General features: G+C 50.2%; 1 protein-coding gene across 9 annotated transcripts; it reads left to right on the top strand.

Moving 5' to 3' along the window:
• Positions 1–810: 810 nt before the first annotated feature.
• AMFR (autocrine motility factor receptor) lies at positions 811–26056 on the top strand. Of its 9 annotated transcripts, XM_045582848.1 has the most exons (15): positions 867–882; positions 1048–1161; positions 9145–9237; positions 12558–12722; positions 14614–14766; positions 17198–17238; positions 17395–17527; positions 17686–17819; positions 18790–18900; positions 19405–19595; positions 20066–20169; positions 21827–21961; positions 22327–22410; positions 23660–23844; positions 24501–26056. In XM_045582848.1, exons 3-15 carry the CDS (start codon positions 9175–9177, stop codon positions 24646–24648), a joined length of 1647 nt encoding a protein of 548 aa, XP_045438804.1. In that variant the 5' UTR covers positions 867–882; positions 1048–1161; positions 9145–9174; the 3' UTR covers positions 24649–26056. The 9 variants fall into 9 exon arrangements, with proteins under 9 accessions (XP_045438802.1, XP_036296295.1, XP_045438803.1 ...); XM_045582847.1 differs by lacking the exons at positions 23660–23844; positions 24501–26056 and adding exons at positions 22502–22570; positions 22610–22712 and having other exon boundaries at positions 812–1161; positions 22327–22436; XM_036440400.2 differs by having other exon boundaries at positions 816–1161.
• Positions 26057–27311: the final 1255 nt, after the last annotated feature.

Raw genomic sequence — 27311 nt, forward strand, 5'->3', positions numbered from 1 at the left:
CAGGTCAAGCGATCCCTTTTATGTTGAACTTTATTTAAAGAACCGAGTGAATTCATTTTACATTTCCTACCTGGTGTATGAGGAAACACGTTTATTTCCTGCTACATCAGGTTCGTTTTAGACTCTGCTCCAGGCTACTAGAAACCCGCAGAAAGTTGACGACCTGTTATTGGCAACACACTGAAGACTCCATTGTTTTGGGGTCAGATCCTCTTATTATTCCCTGTTATTCCCATCTCTTCCGGCCACCAGGGCAGCAGCTAGGCCCACAGGGGGACTCAGGGTGACACGGGGAGGGGGGTTCAGGGTGACAGGGGGAGGGGGCTCAGGGTAACGGGGAGGGGGCTCAGGGTGACAGGGGGAGAGGGGCAGGGGGCTCAGGGTGACACGGGGAGGGGGGCTCGGAGGGGGCTCAGGGTGACAGGGGGAGGGGGACTAAGGCACAGAACCGGCCGGAAGCCGGGAGGTCCAGGCCCCGCGCCCTGGGCCGGGCCACGCGGCCGGGTTCCACGCCGTCAGCGCCGGTGACGCGGAGGCCGGGCCGTCGGTTGGGTCGGGCCGGAGGGGCCGGAGCGGAGGGCGGAGGCGGAGGGGCCGCCGGGCGGAGGCGGAGGGAGGAGGGCGGAGGCGGAGGCGGAGGCGGAGGAGGCGATGCTGGGCGCCGGCGGCCAGGCCCTGCGGCCGCGGCCCTACCCGGCCCGGCGGCGGCGCGCCCGCTGGGGGCGGGGGACGGAGGCCGCGCCCCCGCGCCCGGCCCGCCCGCTGCCCGCGGGAGGCGGCGCCCCGGCCCGGGCCCGCGGAGGCGCTTCCGCGCCGGCAGCAGCGGCGGCGGGGACGGAGGCGGGCGGCCCGCAGCGCGCCGCGGCCTGGGCGCCCGAGCCCGCCGCGCCCGCCATGCCGCTGCTTTTCCTGGAGCGCCTGCCCTGGCCCAGCCTGCGCGCCTACGCGGCGCTCAGCGGCCTGGCCCTGCTCGGCGCCCTGGGCAGCGCCCTCCGCGCGCTCGGGCCCGGCGCCCCGGCCCCGGCCCCGGCCCCGGCGCCCGGGGAGCCCGCCGCCCCCGCGCCGCCGCCCGGCGCCGCCGCCCCGGCCCGGCCGAGCGCGGGGGGCCCGGGGCTGCGCGACGTGGCCCAGTTCCTGCTCGCCGACAGCCTGTTCGTGTGGGTGAGCGAGGGCCCCCATTACCCGCGGGGGCGCCCCATTATTCGCGGGGGGCGTGGCTGGCGGGGTCCCCCCCCCCCGGACCCCGAGAGCGAGGTCCGGGGGCGGGGGGCGCGGGTCCGGGGGGATCGGAGGTCGGAGAGCCGGGGTCGTGGGGAGGGACGGCCTGGGGCAGGTGGAGGGGGCCGGTGGGGTGATCGGTGAGTTTGTGGGGGGAACACACGGTGGGGTGTCTGAGGGGCCCCGTGGGGGGAACCGGAAGACCCCGCAGCGCAGGGGTCTCCGCCGGGGAGCGTGCTGGGCCGGCCAGGGCCGGGCTCTCCGTGAGATCGGGGTGCGGGGTGCGGGGTGAGGGGTGTCCGGGGGGTGATGGGGGGTGCCGGGGGGTGCCGGTGGGGTGGGGGGAGCCCCCAGCCCGGGGACTGTGACGAGCGGGTTTGGGGGCGCCGGGGGCGAGGCCAGGCCGGGTTCAGGGGCCGAGGGTGGGGGTTGGGGCGTTTGCCTGAGCTTGGACATGGGTGTTGGGGGAGAGGCCAGTCTCCCACAACTTTTTTTTGGGGGGGGGGGCACTTAGCCTCTGTCGTCACAAACCTACAAACTTCCTGTCCTGTGGCTCCTGCGGGATGATTCACCCCGGTTTCCTTTGATGCCGGAGAAGACGGCACAACATGGGGAGTCAAAACAGAAATAAAAAAAAAAAAGTAAATAGAAATATTTTTATTGATTTTAGAGAGGAATAGAAACATCAATGAGGAGGGATAACCATTGATGGGCTGCCTCCCGCACACCCCACACTGGGGTCTGAGCCCAGCTACCCAGGCACGTGCCTCTGACCGGGAATCGAACCCGGGACCCTGGGTCTGCAGGCGGACATTCGATCCGCCGAGCCAAGCCGGCCAGCGCAGGGACTTCCCCTTCCAGCCACGCACTTTGAAACTCGGTCTCTGCCGCTGCCAGAGGCGCCGTGTGCCGGGTTCAGACAGACGCCCGATGGGCAGTTACTGTGGCCCAAGAGCGTGGCTTCCGCCCTGGCCTGGAGCGCCCCTCTGTCCGCCCCCCGGGGGTCGCCAAACCGGCCCCAGGGCTCAGGCTGCCACCTGGGTGTGCCCTGGCGTCCTGGTCTGGTCTCCAGCTGCCCGCCCTGCTTGGGGCTGAGAGAGGAGGCTGGAATGACTGAGGTCCATGCTCCAGGCACACGGGTACCAGGCCGCTTATTTGTTGTAATTGACCCCCCTGGGCTCCATCAGGAGGCGGTGGGACTTGTGGGCTCTGTGGGCTGTGGGTTAGGCCTCCTGGTCCTTCTGACAGGTTAGCCAAGTTCCCTTCTCCCACTTCTGTGTTAAGCTGGGCCTGGCTACTACCAAACTGAGAAAGAACACCTCTCTCTCTCTCTCTCTCCCTCTCTCTCTCTCTCTCTCTCTCTCTTAAAAATATTTTTTTTTATTGATTTTTTACAGAGAGGAAGGGAGAGGGACAGAGCTAGAAACACTGATGAGAGAGAAACATCGGTCAGCTGCCTCCTATTGGGGATGTGCCCGAAACCCAGGCACGTGCCCTTGACCGGAATCGAATCTGGGACCTTTCAGTCCACAGGCTGACGCTCTCTCCACTGAGCCAAACTGGTCAGGGCCTCCTATCTCTTCATTTCAAATCTATTTTTGCGTTTGAGTTAGCAGGTAAACAAATTTCAAGTGACGTGAAGAGGGCTTCTGCCAAGTGTTAGGTTATAGTTTTTGATATATATATTTTAAGTATAGGATACAAACGAATCTTTGAGAGGGACCCACTGTGGTATTTACAGAACCACTACTAGTATTGTTTAATGATTTATCCTCCCCTAGGAGTTTTTTTTATTTTTTATTTATTTTTTTAATCCATGTTCAAATTTCAAGGTTAACACACCTCTTCCTAAAAACAAACAAAGCCTGTGATAATTGTTAATTTAAGACATGTTTTCTTCCTAGTGTTTTCAATAGCGGTCAGGCCCTAAGCAAATTTATTGTTCTGCGTTCTGTCTGTGGATATGCTTTTCCTTTTCTCTGAGCTTCTTCCTGTTTTTCTTCCCTCGTTTCTCTTTGGTTTTCATGCTTTCTGAAAGTAACTTTCATCTGGGCCTGCCTCGGTTCTCAGGCCTCCACGTGTCTGCTGTAAGTTTTCCTAGCTCCCAGGGAGGACGTAGTTTCTGCTTTCGCAGCTGAGCTGGGCTCACAATCTCGGGTGGGGAGACAGATAATCCGGGGAGTGGATAGTGGGGCGTTTGTGAAAGTGGATCCTCTGTGCCCCAAGACGTTCAGCTTCCAGTTTAAAAACCAAGCAAGACAGAATAAACACTGATCTTTCTGCCAGTTTGCACATCCTGCTGGCTGGTGTTTGGCAGTTGGGATCTCTGAAACGTGTCCTCATAGGGCACGGTGTAGACTCATGTAGGTCTGATGGCATCTCAGGAGGTTTTGATGAATAGACTCAGAAACCTTTCACAGGCACCCTTTGGGGCACTCTGGAAGGCACAACTGCGGATCATTTCCACCCCCCTCTCCCCGCCTCAGCAGTGGTCCATATGCAAATCAGGCAAAATTTGATACGTGACACTAGGCATGAAAGAACATCTGGTGGCGTTGGGAAGGAAGAGAAGCGGGTGCCTTGGGACGGATGGCCGGAAGGGGTATTTGAACCCAGCCTTGGAAGATGGCGGGATCTCAGCAGGCAGTTCAGGGCATTCTGAGGAGAGAGGTGTGTGGACAGTGCAGAGTCCACACAGACAGGTCCATAAACCGGGCTGTTAAAATCCAGTGGCTCCCGATTTCGGAGGGAGCTTGGCCGGGAAGGTGAAGGGGAGCCTCAGGAGGTGGGGGGAGTGGCCCCTCTGTGTGAAAGGAAGGAAGAGGCGAGCAATCCCTGTGAAGGTATTGCTCCAGGTGTGGACATCCGGCAGCCTGGTCCGTTTTCACTTGGGGTACTTGTACAATGCAGATTCTCAGGCTCTGCCTGGGGACCAATCCCAGGCAGAAGGAGGGAGCTTTGGAACCTTCATTTTGACGACTGTCCAAGGCGATGTTAGGCACACCCATGGAGAGGACTGATCAGGGAGAGGGTGGGGGTGGGGCTGGTGCCTGGTGATACAGATCCAGCCGCAGCACCAAGGAGTGTGACATGGTTTGTGGGCCGCAGGGTTACGGGGGGGGAGGCTGTCACGATGAGGTGATTCTTCAGGGGATGGTCTGGCAGCGGTGGGGAGGACGGGTTTGTGCAGAATGGGGAGAGGGCAGGAGCTGTGGTGACCTAGGACCTCCTCCCTGCCAGGGTCACTCCGGTGGCCCTCCGGCAGGTTAGAGAGGAGGCACCAGGATTCTTACATTGACAAATCCTCAGGTTTGTCATCATCGCTTGCTTCCTCGTGTCTTTCTAGAACTTTCATTAGAAAGTTTCACTCCAGATAAGTTTTATTTGTTATTCCTTCCTAGGCTCATTTTATCTTTCCATCCGTCCCTTCCAATAAGGCACCTCTTGAGTCATTCTGTCATTGTTGTGAATGTTCAGGTGTTTCCACTTCATTCTTTTTATTACTCATTATTTTTATTACTTCCTCCTTTCTGGTTTTTTTCTTTTCTTCTTGTTTTGTTTTGTTTTTGTATGGACTTGCTTCTGAAATTGCAAAAGGACATGGTGAAATGGTGAAATAGAAATACGGAAATATGAAACAAGAACTTAATTACATACAAATCTGACTCAGTTACATGCAAATAAAATAATTTAAATAGAAGTCTCTAGAGAAAATAATCAGCAGAAACAAAAACGGATAAAAGTAAACTGACCGTGTAGAGCAGAGATTGGCACACTGGTGGCCTGTTAGGCCCAACCTGTTCTTGTACAGTCTGCCAACCAATCACGGTTTTTACATTATTTAAGGAAGAATATATGACAGGGTGTGATCCCAAATATTTGCTAACTGATAGTCCATTAAAGGAAAGGTAGCTGGCTCCTGCTTGGAAGATCCCATCTTCACATAACGATACAACTTCAGAACCGAAAATAACTTACCAGGCTTGAGTCTGTAGGAGTTGAATATTCCAAAGAAAATTCGAGAAAAAAATGTTAGCACCATAAATACTGGAGGTGTAGAGACGACTCATAAATAATAGGATATAAACCTCAACAGACAACTTAATATAGGAGGAATCTTCCAGGTCGGGAGGAAGAGACTGCTACTTGGTTACTGGCTGGATGTGTACTGAGTGCTTTGCGTACATAACCTCATTCATTTCCCCAGTATTGCGAGAAGGGGAGTACAAGTGCAATAAGGGGCCATATGCCGGTTTGCATGTTATTGGCATCTTATCCTTGTCACTGGGAGGCTGCAGAGAGGTGTACTGTGTCCCACTTGCCCTTACAGGGAGAGACAGACAGATGGTGTGTGGGGGTGCAGCCGTTAATGCTGGTGTTAAATAGACTAAGAAATGTTCGTGTTCGTCACGCCCTTGAAGCGATTCCTGGTAGTTGAACCGCATTTCATCACAGGCTCATAAATAAGGCCCCTGGGTGGCCAGCGTTTCACCGAATGAAAAGTACCTCCAAGGTTACACCGCGATGAACGTGGCTAAGCCGCGTGCTATCACCTGCTTCTCTTTTCCTCGAAGGTCAAACCAGCTTGTGATTTAATTTCTAAAGTAGAGAATTTACCCTATCCTTTTTGGATTGACACAGTATTTGTGAAATTAAGACAACTCCCTATAAAGTTTTAGTTGCTTCCAGTCTTACGTAGTTTAAGCTTTTCTATAAAGTTCGCAAATGGCATCTTTCTTTTTACAAAACCTCCTTGCTAGTATCTGTCTAGTACTCAAGCCTTTTCTTCCTCTGCCAGCTGATTGTGGTTGGCGCTCATTCAGTGCCAACAGGGATCCCCAATGTGAGGTGCAATGAAGAAGGAGATTTTATTCAGTGCTAACAGCTCAATTATGATACAACAGGGCTGAGAACAGCAGCTGTGGGACAGCTCAGGGGTGCTACAGCTCAATGAGGAAGCCAGGCTGTGAGATGGCCCGGGGGTGAGGCCCCTTCCAGCTGGACAGCTCTGCTCTGCTCCAGTCTGGTCTGCTCCACTCTGCTCCAAGCAAGATGACTTCAGCCGTTCAACCAGAGTCAGAGACACCATCTTCACTCCCCAGTGGAAAGAGAAAGCGAACTCCCTGTGTCAGAGTGCAGCTGACTTCCTGTTTTCATGCAAATGAGGACTCCACATCTTCATGGTTTGATTGGTCCAAAAGGCACTGTCCTGATTGGTCAGAGTGGAGCCACTCTGATTGGTTGGTGAAGATGCTGATGGGATAGAGCTTCACAGCTCTGAATAGATTGGGAATGCCTTCGTCCTATTGGTTGAAATAGGACTCCAGGAACTCCTTTATAAGGACTGGTTCACAAACAGGAACACAGTGCCTGCAGATACTTCTCCCCTAGGTACAATTTGGGTGAAGAGGACCCTGTTTAGAAATGGGTGTTATGCTCTGCTTTTGCATTTGAGCCCTCTTACTCACCAGGAACCCTTCTTAGCATCTTCTTTCTCAGGGTCCACACTTCTTAACCTTGCTAACATTTAACTCTGCCATTGAAATTAAAATAGGAGCCCAGCAGGTGTGGCTCAGTGGTTGAAGTCGACCTGTGAACCAGGATGTCACAGTCAGGGCACATGTTTGGGTTTCGGGCTCAGTCCCTAGCAGGGAGCATGCAGAAGGCAACCAGTCAGTGATTCTCATCATTGATGTTTCTCTCTCTCCTCCCTTCTTCTCTGAAATCAATAAAATACATGTATTTTAAAATAAGAAATGGTAATGTGTGGGTGATGGGATTATGAGGGCTTTTTGTTTTGAGCTCTTATTTTTTAAAAATCAAAGATACAAAATTTATACACCTTTCTTTGAATTTAGAAAACCTTCCTTTAAAAAGTTTAACTGAGAAATAGGAACAACACATTTTTTTGTTTTGTAGTCCAAGATGCTGGAGAATGGTGCTTTGGGTAGAGCAGTTCTTAAGCAATTCTGGATTTCATTTCTTTCCTTTGCTCGCATAGCAGCCTGCTCTTTAGATGTCTCCAAGCTCTGTGTCGCGTAGATTTTAAAAGCTCTTTGGCTGGAGGTGCTAAATGTGTTCGGTTCATTTCATTTCACATGCCTGCGTGTGAACTCTGTTTTAAAAGCCTGCAGTAGTTCGGTGAGGGCACTTTTGACTTGATTTTAAGAAACTTGTTCAGCTGGGGGATGTAGCTTGAGGGGTTGTGGTTGTGGTTTTGTCTTAGGACGATTTTCTTAATGTGAGAGACGGTTCTGTTAACTGGTTTAGAAGCACAATGGAGGCGAGCTTTTTAATACCTATTTATTTCATTGCCTTGAAAATTAGGATCCTCAGCCATTGGTTGGAACGCTGGAATGGGCTGTTCTACTGGGAGTCCTAAGTTAGGGATACAGGATGTTTTGGGTAACTAATTGGATCTCTCCCCCCACCCCCCCCGGTTATTTGAAGGATTTAATTACCACAACAGTTTCTATTTTCAGCAGAACTATTTTTGATTCAGTTCTTTAAAAATGTGTCACACACTTCCTTGCCCCGTTAGGCAGGCAGAATAGAACCAAACATAATTTAATATTTTCCTAATGAACGAGGGCTGTTCTGACAAAGGGTGGACGATGTGAGATGCTCAGGGGAACCTGGAGAGAGAGATCTTAGGGAGCGTGCTTCCTTACATTACTCTCTCTGGCCCCTCCCTCCCTGCCTTCCTCCCTTCCTTTTCCAGTAAAACAAACATTATATTTGCTTCTTTTAAAAATAGAGGGGAAAAATGACCTGGGAAGAGGAATATGGCCACCTTAATGTAAACTTAGTGAATCAAACACTGAAGCAAGCTTTGCTTTGAGTTGGTGTTCATTTTCATTTGCTCTAATGAAAGCCATCTTGACTCTCTCTATCTACAATAGGTTCTTTTGGCTTTTTGGGGTCATGCAGTGTTTTAAAAATCATTTGAGCACCAGGAATGTGTTGTGTCACATTAGCCTTAGGGTCAGAGGCAGCCCACCCTTTCATTTTGTAAGCATTAGATTTCTCCATCTCTTATTTATTTTAAGAATTATATTTTTATTGATTTGAGAGAGAGAGAGGGAGAGAAACATCAATGATGAGAGTATCATTGATTGGCTGCCGCCTATATCCCCCCTATTGGGTACATGTGCCCTGACCAGGTATTGAATCTTGACCTCCTGGTTCATAGGCCATCATTCAACCATTGACCCAAACCGACATTTATTTAAAAAATCGCCCACCTGCTGTTGAAGAAGGCCTTGATTTTGCATTGGTGTTTCATGGTTGCCTTTCAGTTCCCAGTCCCTCCTGCTAGTTTTCTTCTACCTCCTTCCTGGTTTATTTTCCAATCCCTTCTCTTGTCCATGAACCTTGACTTTAAGGCCAACAGTAAGCAGAGAGTACCTTTGATTGGCAGATCACCCCATCACGATGAATTTTAAAATATACATGTGTACATGTGTATTTTGATTCTCAATTCTTAATGCTCTTGTGACTCTTGTGACCACCTCCTATCTGTTTGACAAGCAGAGCCGGGTATTCGGGTACTGAATTCTGCTGTTCATGATAAACCTCACTTTCTAGAAAACTTTTCTTTGCAGCTATCAAAATCTTAATGTAGGAAATGATTACCTACAGTTTGTAAGGTACACAGAGCTTACACAGGCAGTACAAAGTTTACGCATGGTTTGGTTAGGACTAAAGGGGACCGTGGCCTCTGGAGGGTACATTTTGGGTCAGGCCTCTGAATTTCCTGGCGTCTCTCCTCCCTCTCTTATACCCACACCACCTTGTAAACGTGTGCCCTTCAGATATTACCTATCTTGTGCAGATAGAGAACCGGAAAGGCTCAGTCTTCGGAAATGATGGCTGGATTCCTAACAACAGAAGGAAACGAACTTTCTTTCTTTGATTTGTGTGCAGGTTCTAGTCAACACTGCTTGCTGTGTCTTGATGCTGATGGCTAAGCTAATCCAATGCATTGTGTTCGGCCCTCTTCGAGTGAGCGAGAGACAGGTAAGTCCAGATGGCAAGGATGGATTCTTACGACCAGATCTGTTTTTTAGTTGATATAATTTCAAATTTCCAGAAAAGTTGCATGAATGCTACAAAGAACTTGACTCAGAGTTAACATTTTGTCTCATTTGCGTTAACATTTGCCTAGTGTTTCTATATACTTATTTTTTGTGATCTGTGTAAGAGTAAGTTGTAGTCATCAACCATGCTCTCCAAATACTTCAGTGTGTACTTCCAAAGGGCAAGGACATTTTCTCATAAAACTGGAGCACAATGGTCAAAATCAGGAAGTTCAGCATTGGTAAAAATCTCCTTATCTAATAAAAGAGAAACATGCAAATTAATCATCACTCCGCTATGCCCACAGCCAATCAGAGTGAGTATGCAAATTAAACCAACAAAGATGGAGGCTAATTTGCATATTCAGGTGCAGAGTGGAGTGAAGCCTGCTATGTGGGGAAGGGAGGTGGTGGAGGGAGCTAATGGAGTGGTGCTCCAGACAGAAGCGAGGACTAGCTGGCTCCTGGGCGACTGGGAGTGAAGCCAGGGGAAGGAAGGCCTATCCTCGCATGAATATCGTGCAACGGGCCTCTAGTGCTTTACATAATCCACAGTACATATTCAGTGTAGCCAAGTTGTCCTGATATTATTTATAGCTGCTTTCCCCAGGACTTTTATGAATGTAGTTTTAAAAGACGCATAGATTTTAGTTTGAATAATCATAACTATCAGTATTTACAGTATGGGAGTCTTTGCCAAAGGAATTTACTGAGAGATTTTAGTTTTTCCCCTTGGAAAAGTAATGTAGGACTGTTCTACCAGCAGGAAAGTAGATGATTTCTTCTTCTTTTAGGTGAGATAGTCTGACTGAACATTATTCTCAGAATGCATTATGTGAGCAGGACATGCTTTCAATAAAGAATGATTCCACAATATACTGCACAGATCAGCCATCCTCCAAAGCTTTTAGTGGATAGAGTACCGAATGCTGTGTTTTAAAAATAAGAATTTTGAGCTGGCCGTTGAAATAACAACATACAAACAAAACTGTTATTTTAACTTTATCTCATCTCAGCGGTGAGACACAGGAACCTGCTCCATTCAGAGTACAATGACTTCCCTCCTTCCTTACCCTTTTCAACCCAGATCTCCTGTTATCAGATCAGCAAGGCCTTAGTTCAGAGCTGAAACGCTCTCACTGTGGGGGCGGGGCTCTCGGGTGCTGTTATGAGCAGGACTGTTTTCCCAGAGACTTCGCATCAGTATCATCACTTTCTCCAAAATATCAACTCCAGAGGTCTCCCCGATGGGATCAGTGGAATGTAGGCTTTTTTTTTTTTTTTTTTTTTTTTTTTTTTTGAGGATACAAAGCTGCTTTTGATTCTTTCTTCAAGAAAAACCTCTGACTTGTGGGTCAGAAGTTGGTCAGGCCAGGCAAGCCGTCTAACTGCTGATGGACTGAGCCGGCACCGTGGGCCTGAGATGCTATTGCTTTCTTCTTCTGAAACGTTAAGTATCAGTTTGAAACGTACAGAGAACAACCTCGGAGTATTCCAGAGAGTTTTTCAAGACCCAGCGGTGGTCATAACGGGCACATTTGTCGCTCAGCTCCGTGTTCCGTTTTTGCAGCGGAGAGAACACCTTTGCAGCGGGTCTGTGGTGACTTTTTGACCAAAGTCATCCAGTAGCGTTTATGAAGCATTAGTTTGAGTTAGGACTCAGCAGAATTGACATGGGTTTGCCCTGTGAGTGCTTCCAGTTCAAGACTAGAGGAATGCCAGAGGCACAGACAACCTGAAATGGGGCAGATGTTCAACTGTAAAGGGGAGGTTTAGAACCGGGAAGTTTTTAAAGCACTAAATGCCTGTGATGGCACTTGCCTAAGGGCTGTACATAAGTTAACTTAGTTCCCCAACGTTTTATGAGGAGGAGCTGTAAGCCATGAAAAGCCCGTGGTGTAGGAGATGTTAGGTGACTTCCCCAGAGTCACACAGCAGACAGAGTCACACCCGGGCACACACTGCTAGGCTCACCCTGCGCTTTCCCTGCCCCAGCCTGAAACACACCCTCCGAGGACTCCGGTCCTCTGTTCTCTGTTCAGAGCGGGTACAGTCAGTGCCATTGAAAAGCTCCCAGGAGAGTTCTTCACTCTCTCGGAAGAGTTCTGTATCAAGTTGTTACACACTTAGGTTCAAGTTCAGCTTTTATTCACTTTTGCTTTTTCCGTTTTAATTTTTGACTTTGTGAAACATTTACATGATTCAAAGCTATATAGAAAGTATACTCAGAAGTGACATTTTTATCCCATCACTCCCAAGGATGGCCTGGTAGTATATTTTAATATCTGTTGGCTAGATGCCCCTCATCGCCCCTTTTGCAGTACAGGAAAGAGTTTTTTAAAAGTATGTTTCCATTGAAGTGGTTAGAGAGAGAGGAAGTGGGGGAGAGACAGAGCGAGACAGAGAAACTTTGATGTGAGAGAGAAACAGAGATCAGTTGCCTTCTGTATGCACCCTGACCAGGGATCGAACCTGCAACCCAGGCTGGTGTCCTGACCAGGAACCAAACTGGCAACCTTTCGGTGCCCAGGATAGTGCCCAACCCACTGAGCCACACCCGCCAGGACCAGTATAGGAGCTTTAAGTCCTCATGTCGGTGGGGAGAGGACAGTGAGGCAGACGTGCCCTGGTCACGGCATGTGACTTCCATGGCTTCTTTGGAAGTCTGGAGGATGCTTCGATGATGGTGAAGACGTAGCCGCTCACACAGACATTCACCACGCCGCTCTCTGAATGGCGAAAAACTACAACCAGTTTCCGTGTTCATCTGTAACCACTTAAATGATATATTCAGAGATTATTCACTGATATTGGGAAGGTTCTTACATGTGATAAGTGAAATGTTAAAGCTGATGCCTGTTGTGCATTTTTTTTTGTATTTACATTGATTGTAGCAGCTGCTTCATAACTGCTACTTCATAAGCTGCCAAATGAGCTTATGTTATTCTTGAATCTGAAGGAGTTTTTAAAAAGTCTAATCTACTTAATTCACAAGGCACTATGCTAACAGCTCTCCCCTTTTGGTGGCTAAAATTCCTTACGTGATTTAGGATTACAACCCCAAATTTGCAAATTATTTTCAAGGTGACTTCTCTGTTCTTCAGAGGGGTTGTTTTTTCCCTTTGTCTTTTATTCCTGTGGCCAAGTGACCGAGCTGAGAATAGAATATTTTCTCCGCAGAAGTCAGCTTTTGTTACGTTACCTTCTCTTCAGCGGGTCAGGTGGGGTGGTACTAACCTTTGTAAACCTTTCTCTTTTTAGCACCTCAAAGACAAGTTCTGGAATTTTATTTTCTACAAGTTCATTTTCATTTTCGGCGTGCTCAACGTCCAGACCGTGGGAGAGGTGGTCATGTGGTGCCTCTGGTTCGCCGGGCTGGTCTTCCTGCACCTGATGGTTCAGCTCTGCAAGGACCGGTTTGAATATGTGAGTGTCCAGCCGCGCCCCGTGCTCGCTGTGCTGCCCTTTTGCCAGGTTTCTGTCCTTTAACGTGAAGGAGCCACATGAGGCGTGTTGGGGTGGCTCTCTAGGGCAGTGGTTCTCCACCTTCCTAATGCCACAGCTCCTCACGTGGTGCTGACCCCCAACCATAAAATTATCTTCGTTGCTACTTCATAACTGTAATGTTGCTGCTGTTAATGAATCGTAATGTAAATACCTGTGTTTTCCGATGGCCTTAGGCTCTACAGCAGCGGTTCTCAACCTCTGTTTCTTTTGTTTGTTTTTGTTGTTGTGAATCTTCACCCAAGGATATTTTCCCACTAATTTTTAGAGAGAGTGGAAGAGAGAGGGAAAGACAGAGAGAAACATTGGTGCGAGAGAAACACATCAATTGGTTGTCTCCTGCACGCGCCCTGACCAGGGCCCGGCCGGGGAGGAGGTGCTTTCCTTTGACCGCCATAGAATTCAGGTCCCTTTGGTCCGCAGGCCGATGCTCTGTCTACTGAGCCAAACCGGCGAGGGCCCCATGAACAGGAATTCTGAGGGACTCTCTGCAGCAGCTAAGGAATGCGGGATCAGTGTCTCATGGGGGGGGTTTCTCCCCATCCAATCATGTGTTACATGACAGCCCACATGGGGCCCGTTGGCCTACACAAACTGTTTCTGTCACAACCCAAATACCTTAATGTGTAAACTGAATAAAAGCTGGTCTCTTCCAGAAATCTGCTAGTCTCCTTCCATTTCCTCCCCTTAGTCTGCTTCTTGGAGCTCTTCTGCTGATTAGTTTCCACTGTTTTCCACCCCCGGGCAAGGCCTGGATCAGCTCTCTGGTTTCCTTGGTCCCAGGAGAAGCGAGTCCTTTCCTATCTGGGCACAAGACCTGTGTCATGGCTTTGGGTCAGATCAGAGCTCTGCAGGCGGACCCTCACTCCTGAGTGCTCCCCAACTCCTTTCATGAACCTGGACAAACCTCCAGTTCGGCCTCCAGTTTAACCCACTCCGGGGCCTGGTTTGCCTTTTTTTTTTATAATATATTTTTTATTGATTTTTTTACAGCGAGGAAGGGAGAGGGATAGAGAGCTAGAAACATTGATGAGAGAGAAACATCGACCAGCTGCCTCCTGCATACCCCCTGCCAAGGATGTGCCTGCAACCAAGGTACATGCCCTTGACTGGAATCGAACCTGGGACCCTTCAGTCCGCAGGCTGATGCTCTATCCACTGAGCCACACCAGTTCTGGCTGTTTGCCCTTTCTTTACCCGTCATCCTGGGCCAGCGGCTCTTGCACCTCGGTGTGAGTTAGTTCACTCTCAAAGGCTACGGCTTTCACAACTCAACCTCCCTAACAGGTTTGCTGTCTACACCTTCCTGCTCAGGCCTATACCTCCAGGCCTTCTTTTCCGAGCTGTTGCCTCTGTGCATGTGTTAGCATAGCATTACAGTAGAAGTCTGCACCTGGGTCCATTACAGTTGTCCTAGTCCTGATGGACAACGGACAACTGCTGGAGCAAGCTCAGCAAGAAGCAACAGGAGTGGTGCTGTGCTGAGCCCTGTCAAATGTTAGAAGAGGGGAGTACGTGCCTCTGGAAATTGCTTCTAGAGCCTTATAATCCCACTGGTCAGAGGATCCTTGAGGATTTGAGATGAAAACATAACGTATATTGTTGTATGCAGTAGGCTAAATGATAAATAAAGGTCTCAAAACTTCAGCTCATGCTCATATTTTGGATGGTTGGAGGACTTGGCCATCTGACAATGGGATGCTTTTCTGTGATTCCCATTGGGCCACACAGCTAAGCACGGATCCCCAAGCAAAGCCACCAAGATTAACCTTGAGTTCCTCACCTGAGCTCCTTCTCTGTTTGTACGTTTCAGCTCTCCTTTTCTCCCACCACCCCGATGAGCAGCCACGGCCGCGTGCTGTCCCTGCTCCTGGCGATGCTGCTGTCCTGCTGCGGGCTGGCCGTCATCTGCTGCGTCACCGGCTACATCCACGGCATGCACACGCTGGCCTTCATGGCCGTGGAGGTGAGAGGCACACGGCTTTTCTCTGATCCCCTTTCTGCACATTTCCAGGGAAGCTACGGGAGGACCGACGGGTATTTGCACCCATGAAGTGACTGATGGACATCTGTCCTTCATTTTAACAAGCATTTTTTGAGTCTGTTTTGTGTTGGGTACTGGTACTGAATGCTTTTATTTGTGTTGTTTCATGTAATTCGTTCTACAATCTAATTAAAAGTGGTCATTTTTGCCATCATGTAAGTAGAGCTTACTATATCCTAGGAGTTGTTCTAAGTGCCTTACCTGCATTGACTCATTTTTGCATGTGCTTACTCATTTCATTCTTCCTGTTCATGAACGGGAACCGGGCGTAGAGGGCGGAGCGAATTGCTAAGGCTCCGGGAGTGGCAAGTGGCACAGTCTAACTAACTCCAGAGACTCGCAAGTAGGAAGGTTTTCCCTTAAGACACCATAAACTCTGATTAGTAGTAAGTAAAAAGGAGCACTCTGCTTGTTTTTTCTTAGGTAGGCAGGAATTGAGATTTTATAGAGTAATATAATATTTAAAATCTGTTATTTTGAATGGATAATTTGATGTTCATGTATATTTTAAAATTTGCTTTTTAGATCTTTCTGAAAAGAATCGATTTTTACTCAGTAGAAGTCAAAATTCTCTGTGCTTACATTCTGAAGACAAAATACTTTTTATCGTGTCCATAATAGTTATTATTAATGAGAAAAAAGAGAAATAATAAATATATTAAGGCTGATACCAAAAACACTGTTTGAAGTACTAATTGGGAATTTGTTGGAATAGGGTTAACATTTTTATGTTTATAATAAAAAAATTTTTTTTAGCTTAATAGAGTTCAATTTTGAGTATAATATAGTAGTGTAAGTAAAATTAGAAAAGTAACATTTAAGTACTTAATAAAAACATTTATAATCCTGGTTGATACTTTCTACATGTGAAAAGTATGCAACTATATTTTCTCTCTTAAAAATATTTTTATTGATTTCAAAGAGGAAGGGCAAGGGAGAGAGACATAGAAAAATCAATGATGAGAGAGAGTCATTGATTGCTGGCTCTTGCACTCCCCCTACTAGAGGTTAAGCTTGCAATCTAGGCATGTACCTTGACCGGGAATCGAACCATAACTTCCTGGTTCATATGTTGATGCTCAACCACTGAGCCATGCCAGCTGGGCCTATATTTTCTCTTGAAAAATATCTGTCTAAAATTTTACACTGACTAATGTTAATTAGCTTATTTTAAATATATTTTATTATAAACCATCATTTGAATAATATTGTGTTTTCCTTTTTTGGCTCTCTTTAATTAATATTAAGCCAACCTTTGAACAAGGTATACCTAAAAATGAAGACACTTAAATTAGGCCTATGGATCATACTATCGTACATATTTTATTTTAGTTCATTACTGTTTATTAAGATAATTTGTCACGCTATAGATTTGCTATGTTGAGCTAAATCATATTTTTAATTTATAATGTTTCTCTTCTATGTAGGGTAAAATATTTTACATTTATAACTGGGAGTGCCCCAATCTCAAATATTAATTAAACAGTTCTGGTCGATTAAGAGGAAAATCTTAATTTCTATAATACAAAGACCACGAGGGTTTATTTTGTTTTGCTTCCTTTATTCTCTTTTCTTCCCCGTGGGCAGAGGGAGCGCACACAGCGTTGTGTGGAGACCAGGTGCCATACCTCGGAGAGCGCTGTCTGAACTATACTTTGGGTGTGGGGTCACTATGCCATAAACCTTCTTAGGTAATGTGCAGTGTAACCGCACGCTGCATAAAACAGCAGTGACCCTCCACTACAAGGGTGACTTCAGAGTGTAGAAGGCGGCCTCCGGCGATGGACAGGTGTAATTGATTGTCACCTGTCACTAGGAAAGGGCTCAGAGGAGCGGGGTTGCTAGGTGATGAAAATGGTCCGTGGAAATTGGAAGCAGATGAAAGAAAAAAGTTGGTAAACTTGAACCACCTGCCCTTTTTCCTTTTTGTTTTATCGAGGTGTAGTGACACCCGGTGCTGTATAAGCTTAGGTGAACAGCATCATGACTTGACTTCATGTACTGTGAAATGGTTCTCATAATAAATTTTGTTAACATCCATCATCTCATACCAACAACAGAACTGTCTTTTTCCTTGTGATGAGAACTTTCAGGATCTGTTCTCGTCTCAACTTTCAAATACTAATGTAGCACACAGCGGTGTCAACCAGAGTCCGTGTACATTACATCCCTAGGGCTTATTCTTATAACCGGAAATGTGTACCTTTAGACCCCTCCATCCAGTTCCTCACCCTCAGCCCTTGACAACCTGCTTTTAAATTGAACTGAGCAATGTTTGACTTTTATCATCTTGTAAAAGTAAGAGGAATCCTAAACTGGACTAAAAAGAAAAACATGACTTTGTTTTTTACAGTCCCTTCTTGTCACAGTGAGGACTGCTCATGTGATTTTGCGGTGAGTAGAAATTCGGGAGGGAGGTGATTGCGATCTATCCATACAGTAGATTTTAAGATATAAAATGTATTAAAATGTGACTGTCCTATATCATGTCTAAACCAAATTCAGTTGTAACAAAAGAATATGAAGACGATTTCCCTGTGTTCGTTGCAGATACGTGATCCACCTTTGGGACCTCAATCACGAGGGGACGTGGGAAGGGAAGGGGACGTATGTCTATTACACGGATTTTGTCATGGAGCTCACTCTCCTGTCTCTGGACCTCATGCATCACATCCACATGCTGGTACGTTTTCTCAGAACCAGGAACCCTGGTTCGTACATTAGTGAGGAAAACTGCTGGTTGACCATTTAAGGACCATAGCATAACAATTAGAGCTTCTGCTGCACACCTCACCTCCATTCATGTTTCATGTGTACTTCACTCTCTTCCCCTCTGGTTAGTTATTTGGCAACATCTGGCTCTCCATGGCCAGCCTGGTCATCTTCATGCAGCTGCGGTACCTGTTCCACGAGGTACAGCGCCGGATCCGCCGGCACAAGAACTACTTGCACGTGGTTGGGAACATGGAGGCCAGGTGAGTGAGCACGGCTGACGTGGCCCGCGCTGTCTCAGGTTCGCTCTCCAACGGTAACCGGGCCCGGCTAGATGGGAACGTGCTGCTGGGAACCGGTGACAGGATGGGGAGGATTGCAGGCTCCGGAGCCGGTCTGCCTGGCTGTGCATCCCCCACCTGCCTGTGTGTGAGCGGTTCATTGACTCTGTGTGTGTTTCCTCTCGAGATGAGAGCAGAACCTCCTCCTGGAACTGCTGGCAGGACTCATGGGAGGATAAGTGCAATCAACTTAGAATGTTCTGGAACTGCGTACGCAGCACGTGCTCAGTAAATGCTAGGTTCTTTTTTTCTGTTGAATTTATTAGGGTGACATTGGTTAATAAAATTATATAGGATTCACGTATTCGATGCTATAATAATCATCTGTATATTGTATCATGTGTTTACCACCCTAAGTAAGTATTAGTTCTTCTTATTATGTCCCTTTTACATCATCATTATTATATGGGAGCTTCCTTGGGCATCTGTCCTCCTTATTTTAAAAATGTGAGTCTCACTTATTCTTTACTCGTGTGTATTTATCACACACACATGTGTGCGTGCACACACAAGCACACACATACACGCTTATCCTCATTGAAGGGGGCACTCACTTGCCAGCCTGAGGCTAAACAAGCCTAAAAGGGTGAGATTAATGGGGACCCTCTTTGTGCTCGAGGGACTCTTTTGGGGGGGTCTTCACTCCTCTCCTGAAGTCATCACCAGCAGAAGGCATGGTCAGGACAGAGTTTGTGCCTGTAGGTCCCTCCCTTGCTCTTGGCTAGGCCATGAAGGAAAGCGGGTGTACTCTTTTGATGGCAGTGTCTTATTGGGTTCCTCTGTGACTGTGCCCACAGACAAGCTCCCGGCCAGAACAGACACCCCCTGTCCGCACAGGGCGCTGGGAGTGCGCTGGGAATTGATTCCTGCCGGCGCATTCTATCATTCGCAGGTTTGCAGTTGCAACTCCAGAGGAGCTGGCTGTCAACAACGATGACTGTGCCATCTGCTGGGACTCCATGCAGGCTGCACGCAAGCTGCCCTGCGGCCATCTCTTCCACAAGTAGGCGCTCCGGGAGGGCCACGCGGGGTTGGCATTCTGCCGGGGCGCGAGGGTGCTCTGTGCCGGGCTCAGTGTGAATCCTAGCGGGGGAGTGGGGACGGTACCTCAGATTGACCAGGTGCCCTTCAGGATGGTGGAGAGAAGGCCAAGGTTATGACGGCATTAGTGGGCAGCTGACAGATCGTTGGAGCAGGGAATAATCCAGCCACGTGCATTGTCAGGTGCTCAGTTAGGGCTGGGAAGGGAGATGGTGAGCACGTGATGAAGTCTTATTGGAGAAGGGTCTTGGCAGGTGACCATGTATGTGAATGAATTAATATTCACAGCTGAACATCCTAGAAGTATGTTAGAGTGAAGAGCTAATGTCAGCAGATGTTCCTCCACATGTAAATCTCACCTCGTGGTAAATAGAAGTAAAATGACAACACATTGCATGCATTCAGAGTACTTCTGGTGAGTCCTCACAAAACACGCTAAGGAGATGGGATTTCACCTGTTCGGCAGCTCCTGTCTCCGCTCCTGGCTGGAACAAGACACCTCCTGCCCGACGTGCAGAATGTCTCTGAACATCGCCGACAACAACCGCGTCCGGGAGGACCATCCGGGAGAGAACCTGGATGAGAACCTGGTGCCCGTGGCCGCCGCCGAGGGCCGACCCCGCCTGAACCAGCACAACCACTTCTTCCACTTCGACGGTGCGCGGGCTTCCACCTCCGGCACAGCGCCCGAGGGGCTGGTGCTGTGTCAGTCATAACTGCCCCTGCAGGCCGTTGTAATACAGTATTTCAGCTTTAATTGAGAACGTTCAGAAGGTATCGATAGCGCTGAAGGGTTATTGTGTGACAGGCATTCTGCTAGGTTCTGTGTGAAGGTGGCTGGCCGGGCAGGGAGGAGGAGGAGTGAAATGGACTCAGTCGTGCCAGCCAGGAGCTCTCTGACCACTGCACTAGCTCACCTCCCAGCAGCGGGGAGAGGAGCGAGGATAAGAACCACACTTAGAATTCCAAGGCCTTGGGCACCATGCCATGGGCTGTGGATCATCCTGTGGTTCACGCTGTCCGATTCCAGAAATCCCAGTGCTGAACTGGACGCGTCCCCATTTCTCCCGGCATGCTCTCAGGAGGAGAGCTGTTCGGGTCTCTACCCGGCGCTGTCTCTGTTTCAGGCTCCCGGATTGCAAGCTGGCTGCCGAGCTTTTCAGTGGAAGTGATGCACACCACCAACATCCTAGGCATCACGCAGGCGAGCAACTCCCAGCTGAACGCAATGGTAAGGACTGCGGCTGCTCCGAGAAGAGGCTTAGTGATGGGGGGGGGGGGGCTAGACCCGTGTGCAGAGAGCGACCTGGTTGGTCCTGACTTTGCTCTGGCAGCGTGGCAGGACTTTTAGGGGCATTTTAGTTATTCACTGAGATCACTCAGATTCCTGTGTTTTACATTTTGAAATTGGTTTGCAAAATCCTTTTTTACTTTGTGGTAGATCCTTTTCTGGGTACTGCGAAGTTCATTCTGTCATGATCTAGGCCAATCTTGGACTCTCCTGATTTTTTAGCCAAAATAGTTAGTGGGGGAATTATTGACTGGAGTGAATGACATGCCTTTTATTAACAATTGTGCTAGGCCTAGCAAATGTTTATTTTATTTATTTATTTTTATCACAAATGTTTATTTTTAATTAAAAAATTAATATTTTTATTGACTTCAGAGGGAAAGGAAGAGGGCGAGAGGGATAGAAAGATCAATGATGAGAGAGAACCATTGATTGGCTGCTTCCTGTACATCCCCCACTGGGGATCAAGCCCACAACCCAGGCGCGTGCCCTTGACCTGAATCAAACCTGGGACCCTTCAGTCCCAGGCTAATGCTCTGTCCACCGAGCCAAACTGGCTAGGGCTAGATTCTTTGCCTTTTTTCTAACCTTTATCATATGGTGAATTATTTTACGCTGTTGGAGAAACATGTTGGACCATGGTTGAAATTTAGTCTTCATTGTGATAATAAATGCAGGAGTGTTAACATGCATCCTACCTTAGTCCCTCTTGAATAGGACCTCTGGCGGATGTGGGTCAGCCTGCCCAGTACTTCAGCAGGTCATTAGTCATTTGCTCATTTATTCATTAACCTTAGTGTATTTTTTTAAACAAATGTGTAATGAAAACTTGCGACAGGCGATACATGATGTAAACAAGTAAACAAGGTGGGAGTGTGATTCTAGTTGGGCAGATTGACTATAAACAGATGAGGTCATGCTGATGGGTGAATGCTCTGAAGGCGAACTTCTTATTCAAATTAAGGTATTATTTACATAGAGTAAATTCACCCTTTTCAGAATCCAGTTCTGTGCGTTTTGTCAGACTCACATAGTTGTGTAACTACCACCATTATCTACTCAGAGAACAGTCCCATTCCCCTCCCCCCATCCCCCATTCCATGGTGCCATTTGTGATCACTTTCTCTCCCCACCTCCACCCTCGGGCAACCACTATAATTTTGCTGTTCCAAAGCATCATTTAAATGGAATTTTTGAGTCGAGATTCTTTCATGTGACATAATGCATTTGAATTTCACCCATGGGGTGTGAGTCAGAAATTTGTTTCTCTTTGAAACTATGTCTTTAAAGAGAACACATTTTCATACCCAACTTAATGCGCACTTTTAAAAACTGGAATATTCTCGTTGAGCCTGTGTTAGGGTCCAGTTGGACTTCTGTCTCTTTATTTTCAAATCGATGTCTCAGTTATCCGTCGCATTCTGGAGAAGTATAAAAGGGAGTGTGTTTGCATGGTGATCTGCAGAGGGGGAGTGGCCCCTTACCTTTGCTTTCATGGCAGATGCCACGTTCGGTGCCTGGAGCCTGCCACACCGGGCCCTCCGGGAGGCGCTGTGGAGTGACCATGTCTGTGGCCTTTGCCTTTGTGTTCCTACAGGCTCATCAGATCCAGGAGATGTTCCCCCAGGTCCCGTACCCGCTCGTGCTGCAGGACCTCCAGCTGACACGCTCGGTGGAGATAACCACAGACAACATTCTAGAAGGACGGATTCAAGTACCTTTTCCCACACAGGTGAACCGGGTCTTAAGCATGGCAAAGGGACTCTGTCTTCACAGAGATTTGATCCGCTAAAGACTTTCAGTTACCTTAACAACTACGTATTATTTATGATTTAATGAATGGTTTCTGTAATGACTTTCCAAATTATGACTGAGAACAGACCGACCAAAGAGGCTCGGATTAAGACAGGAACAGATGAATTTAGATCATTATTTTTTTTTTGAGTCTGCAATCGTAGCAGCGTTTCCATTTCTCGGAGCACCTAGGCCTTGGGGCTCAGGCCGGCGGGACCTTAGCTCCCTCTGCCCCCGGGTGCTCCCTGTGCTGCGCTTTAGGCTCGGACGGCTCTGGACTGACTGTGGTGCCGTCTCTTTTAGCGGTCAGATGGCATCAGACCCGCATTGAACAGTCCTGCAGACAGGCTGAACGGCGACCTGGACGAGGGAGAGATGGCGGCCCAGGTGAGGCCTGACGCCGGAGGGAGGGAGTGAATGAGGGAGGCAGGGAGGGAGTGAAGGAGGGAGGCAGGGAGGGAGGGAGGAAGGGAGAGAGGGAGAGTCCGGGGCTGGGGAGGGCTGTGTGTGCCTGGCAGTGGTCTTCAGTCCTGCCTTTTACAGAGTTCATGAGGCTCAGGAAGAGCCTAAGAGGGGGCGTGCACCCCGTCTGTCTCAGGGTTCAAAGTGAACCCCCAGTGCAGGCTGCCTCAACCTGTGTGCATCCTCCTCCACTCTCCACCAGTTCTTTCTGACCTTCTGTAGGGTCAGACTCAGGAAGAGAGAGCTTAGGATGGGCCATGTGACCCAGTGTGTGTGTGTGTGTGTGTGCCCCTGGGTCTGTCATTTTCCCTGAGATCTCCCTGCCCCATTGGGTACCAGAAACCTTGACTATACTTGGGAACTTGAGCTGAGTCTTTACGGCCACCCCTCCCTTTGTGGGGGTCACATTCCCCTCTGAGGGGTTCTCTTGGGCAGGACCCATACCTGCTGCCCATCCACAGCCTGTTATCTGCGGTGAGCCAGTTCTTTCCCCGGATTTCTCAACATGCTGGCTACCGCCAGTCCCTCCGTGCCCAGACCCTAGGGCTACGAGTGAGGCGACACTGTTCTGAAGTCTCCTCACTGCTTGGCTGAGGCAGAGGGAGGTGAGGGTGCAGGCGACGGAGAAGCTCGTAGGCCTGTCCTCAGCCTCTTCCCCTTGTCCCTGCCGTGGCCTGGAGGTGGCAGCCGTGTCTGCTCACAGGAGTGTACATGGTTGGCACCTGCTTGGGTATGTGGGGGCAGGCCCAAACCGAGGGGATCCATGTTTACATCCTGTTACACAGGAACCACATGATCTTGTACCTGTTTAAAAAGATCCTTAGAATTGACCCTTTTTATCTGCTTGGCTGTTTTCAGAGCCAGGAGAGGGTATAAAATTTGTGTGGTGAGCGTGATAAGACTTGTTTAAATTTTAGAGCAGTTATTAGAATTGAACAGAAAATTCCCAGAATGCAAAGTGGTGGTTACCGGTCTTCTTTCCAAGCGTGCAGCCCCCAGGCGTGGGTGTGATCGTTTACCTGTTCAGTGAGGGTCAGGTTCGCCGTCACTGGTGCCCAGGCCCCATGGCGGCTGCCTGTGGGCCCAGCAGGTGGCTCCCCGGGGCCCTGGCCAGGCGGGCCTCTGCCCGGGAGGCGGCCTGGCTCACCGGCCCCCCCCCCCCCCCCCCCCGCAGGCGGAGCGCGTGCCGCTGGCCCTCGGTCCCCGGCTGGAGGAGGCGCTGGACTTCGGCGAGGCGGAGCCGGAGCCCGGCGAGGGGGAGGACTTCGAGGCCCGGGGCAGCCGCTTCTCCAAGTCGGCCGACGAGCGGCAGCGCATGCTGGTGCAGCGCAAGGACGACCTCCTGCAGCAGGCGCGCAGGTGAGGCCCTCTGAGCCCCGGGAGCCCGGAGGCCCCGTCACTCCGGCCCACAGCCGGCCTCCTCAGCGGGGGCCAGCATGGACACCCTCCGCGTCACCTGCACAGCCAGGCTTAACCGGGAACGGGGCTCCCCTGGTGACTTCTGGGGCATCCTAAGCCACGTGGACCCGGACAGCACTCTGTGCCACGTGCTCCGAGCTCTTTCTGGTCGTTGTTTGGACTCTCCGGACAGCTCCGGGAGGGAGCGCTGTGACTGTGCCCACTTGACGGGCTCACAGCAGAACAGGCGAGACGTGGAGAGGTTAACGCTGTGCGGCCCAGCCCGGAGCATCGGTGCAGTGGAGCCTGGGCTGTGCCTGTGACTTTGTGGTTAAGCCTTGGGGACAGCGCAGCACTGTGTTGATTGGCGCAGGGCGGGCCTTGGTGCTGGTGTGCCTGGAGGGGACAGCCAGAGGACGGACGGCTGAGCCGCCTCTGCCTGCCCCCAGGCGGAGAGCGTCTCCTCTGCTCTGCTCGGGCGGGCTCTCCGGCGCAGAGCTGAGGGTCAGCTCCGCGAAGGCGCCTGGGAAACCAGGGGTGCAGAAGAGACGCGCCCTGTGTGTCTGTGTCTGTTCCAGAGCTTTCCCCGTGCCTCATGCCCATCCTTTGCTTTCAAGGCGGTTCTTGAACCGAAGTTCTGAAGATGACTCGGCCTCGGAGGGCTGCCTGGCCTCGGAAGGCGTGCCCTCCGACCCTGTGACCCTGCGTCGGAGGATGCTGGCCGCGGCCGCGGAGCGGAGACTTCAGAAGCAGCAGACCTCCTAGCGCTTCCTGCCCGCTCAGCCGCCTCCCCGAGCAGCGCCCCCGGGAGGCTGCCTCGCCGCCCGCGGCCTACGCGGGCCTGACTGCATTGCCGCTGTACAAAGCATGTGGTCTTCATAGTGTTTGGACAGCTGACAAATGTAATCCCTTTTGTAACCCTTTCTCTGTGACATTTCTTCTCCCGTTAGAAACACTGCACATGCTAACTCCAGGCGTGATCTCTCCTGGCAGGGCCTGGACTTCTGGGGGTGGGCAAGGCCAGGGGGCAGTGGGCAGCCAGAGGTCTGAGGCCGGCAGCTTTGGGACAGCTTTATGCATAAGTCACACCAGTGCTGGTGTCTCGGCCCCGATCTGGCAGGAAGTGGGGGTGGGGCCGGTTCCTGATGAGTGGGATGTACAGCGGGAGCCCACCCCACCCCACGGGAGGCCCTGTCTCATGCTGTTCTTAGAGGCGTTCAGAGGGGTACAGGGGCTGGAACCGGGCTCTCGGGCCCCGGGGCCGGCAGGGCATCTTGGAAAAATAACTCTTGGTTTGATACCTGGAGCAGCCAGGGGAGCGTGTGAGCGGGTGACCCGTGTGTCCCAGGCCATCCGGGACTTCCTTTCCGAGCCCCAACCAAAGCTGGTTTTATTTCCGTTTATGCTGGTGCTGCTGCATCTCCCGTGCCCACCCTGTGCGTCTGTCGGCCCCTCTGCATGTCGGTGGCCCCAGGGGTGTGTGTGGGGGGGCAGCCCGGAGGGGTTGCGCAGCAGGCTCTGGTTTCTGGTTTGAATTCCTTGGTCAAGTGCTTTAGGCACTGTCAGCGGCTGTGGGTTTGTCCTCGGAGGAAACGTGGGCCTTAGAGACGGAGAGGACATGGGAGGGCTTTGCTAGAGAAATAAAAGCTGCCTTTCTGTCTGCTCTGGAGCCTCATTCTCATTACTGTCCTGTGGGCGAGAACGCGGGAAGGGAAGATGTGGCATCCACCTGCTCGGAGCAGACGCAGGTCCTGGCCATTTGCAAGCTCATCCCACGTCCACTGGAAGGATTTGAAACATGCAGTGATAGGTTACGTAGTTCAGTTTTATGTCCTATCGGATTAAGTTTTTTTTTCTTCTCCTTAATGTTTGAAAACAGTTACAATACCGGCAGTCCTTTGGGGGAGAATCCAGTATTACCTAAAATTATCGGCAAAGTTAAATGTATTTTAAGCGGAAAGTTTGTAGGATGCTGCAGAGTAATTGAAGAAAGAGTGATGAGTCAATGTCTAGGCCAAGATAATTTATTCCAATAAACCTTTCAGAAGCCTTACCTTTGAAATGCTGTTAGTACATTTCTGTGATTTTTTAAAAAACAAAATGTGTTTTGTTTTGCTGAGAGCATAGCTACTTGTTTTTATTGTAAAACAACAATAATAATAAAAAGCAAACTGGATCCTTAGTGTGCTGTGTGCGGCCGGAGCTGAGGCGGGGCCTCCAGCGGAGCTGGTGCTCGGTCCCATGCTGATGGTGTGCCCATGTCTTGGGTGGAGGGCTTCCCATCCTTACGCCTGCGGGTGGCGCTGGTTGAAGGTGGCATTGTGTGTTTCAGATGTGTGAGCGGAGGAGTTGTCTGAAGGCAGTTCGAGGTCTTGAAACAGTGGCCCCTGGCAGTATGACGGTGATGGAAGCCGGGCGTGGGGCCTTACACAGCTTCTGGTTACCCAGGAGAAATTCTAGACTCACCGCTAGATAGCTGAGGATTCTGGGTACCACCCACTCGGCTTTTGTCACTTCTCGGGGGTGTCTGGGATAGATGCCAAGGGCAGTGGCAGGAGCTAGACCAGTCCCCTCGGCTCTCTATCCCATGGCCTCTCCCGGGGAGAGGAGCCTGTGTGCTTTGGAGGTGGTCTATATTACTCCTTCGCTCTCCTTGTAGGGCCCTAATTGTTGAGAAACTGGGTTTGGGCTCCCTCACCCCAAGTTTTGAGGCTTTTATGTGGACGTTTTGTGTTGCTACAAGTTCAAGGTCCCCAGGTGGCCACTGGGCCTCATTTTCCACTTGAGCTGTGCACCCAGCGTGCCAGCAGACGTGGGCATCTCTCGGAGTGGCTCCCCATGACAGAGAAACGGCCCTGCAGGTGAAAGGAGCCGCGGCTTCGCGCCGAGCTTGTTCCGGAATAACCCGTCTGCTCGCCCGGATGCCCTCCATCCGGAAGCCTCGTCTCACCACCCAGAAGCAATTCCAAACCCGAATGGGCGTCGGAGCCACCAGGCTCGGCCCCCACACTCCTTGCTCTGTCCCCCTGCATCCTCTCCTCAGACGATGCTCCGGACTCCTTTTCAGGAAGATCAGGCCAAGGAAGTTCTGTGGGGAGAGAACCTGCCAGAACACAGCTCCCTCTTAGCAAATTTCAGCCGTGCCATATGCTGTGGCCGGAGTGCAACCTTCCCATCAGCAGGGCTGGCCTGGGCCTCCCCGTGCAGGTGCGTTGGGGTGAGGGGGGCAGGTGGGAAAGCACTGGCGAGGCCTGGCTGACCAGCAGGCTGGGCTGGCTGCAGAGGGCCAGCTGGTTCTTTAGAACAGGAGGGAACTAGCTTGCTATCTGTCTCTGCAGCAGAATCATCCCCTCCCCCACCTCCCCTAGACTCACAAGCACTGGGGCTGCCCCGGGCTGGCCGGTCCCATCTGTTGGGGTGTGGAGAGG

The sequence above is a fragment of the Pipistrellus kuhlii genome, unplaced genomic scaffold (genome assembly GCF_014108245.1).
Source record: "Pipistrellus kuhlii isolate mPipKuh1 unplaced genomic scaffold, mPipKuh1.p scaffold_m20_p_17, whole genome shotgun sequence".
Taxonomy (NCBI): Eukaryota; Metazoa; Chordata; class Mammalia; order Chiroptera; family Vespertilionidae; genus Pipistrellus; species Pipistrellus kuhlii.

What these genes read in the sequence shown, in the direction of transcription:
- AMFR (XM_036440400.2), top strand. Translation starts at nt 895, where the DNA reads ATGCCGCTGCTTTTCCTGGAGCGCCTGCCCTGGCCCAGCCTGCGCGCC. An exon ending in GTTGGGAACATGGAGGCCAG is followed by an intron (nt 17,820 to 18,789) that starts GTGAGTGAGCAC and finishes TATCATTCGCAG; the next exon opens with GTTTGCAGTTGCAACTCCAG. An exon ending in CCACTTCTTCCACTTCGACG is followed by an intron (nt 19,596 to 20,065) that starts GTGCGCGGGCTT and finishes TCTCTGTTTCAG; the next exon opens with GCTCCCGGATTGCAAGCTGG.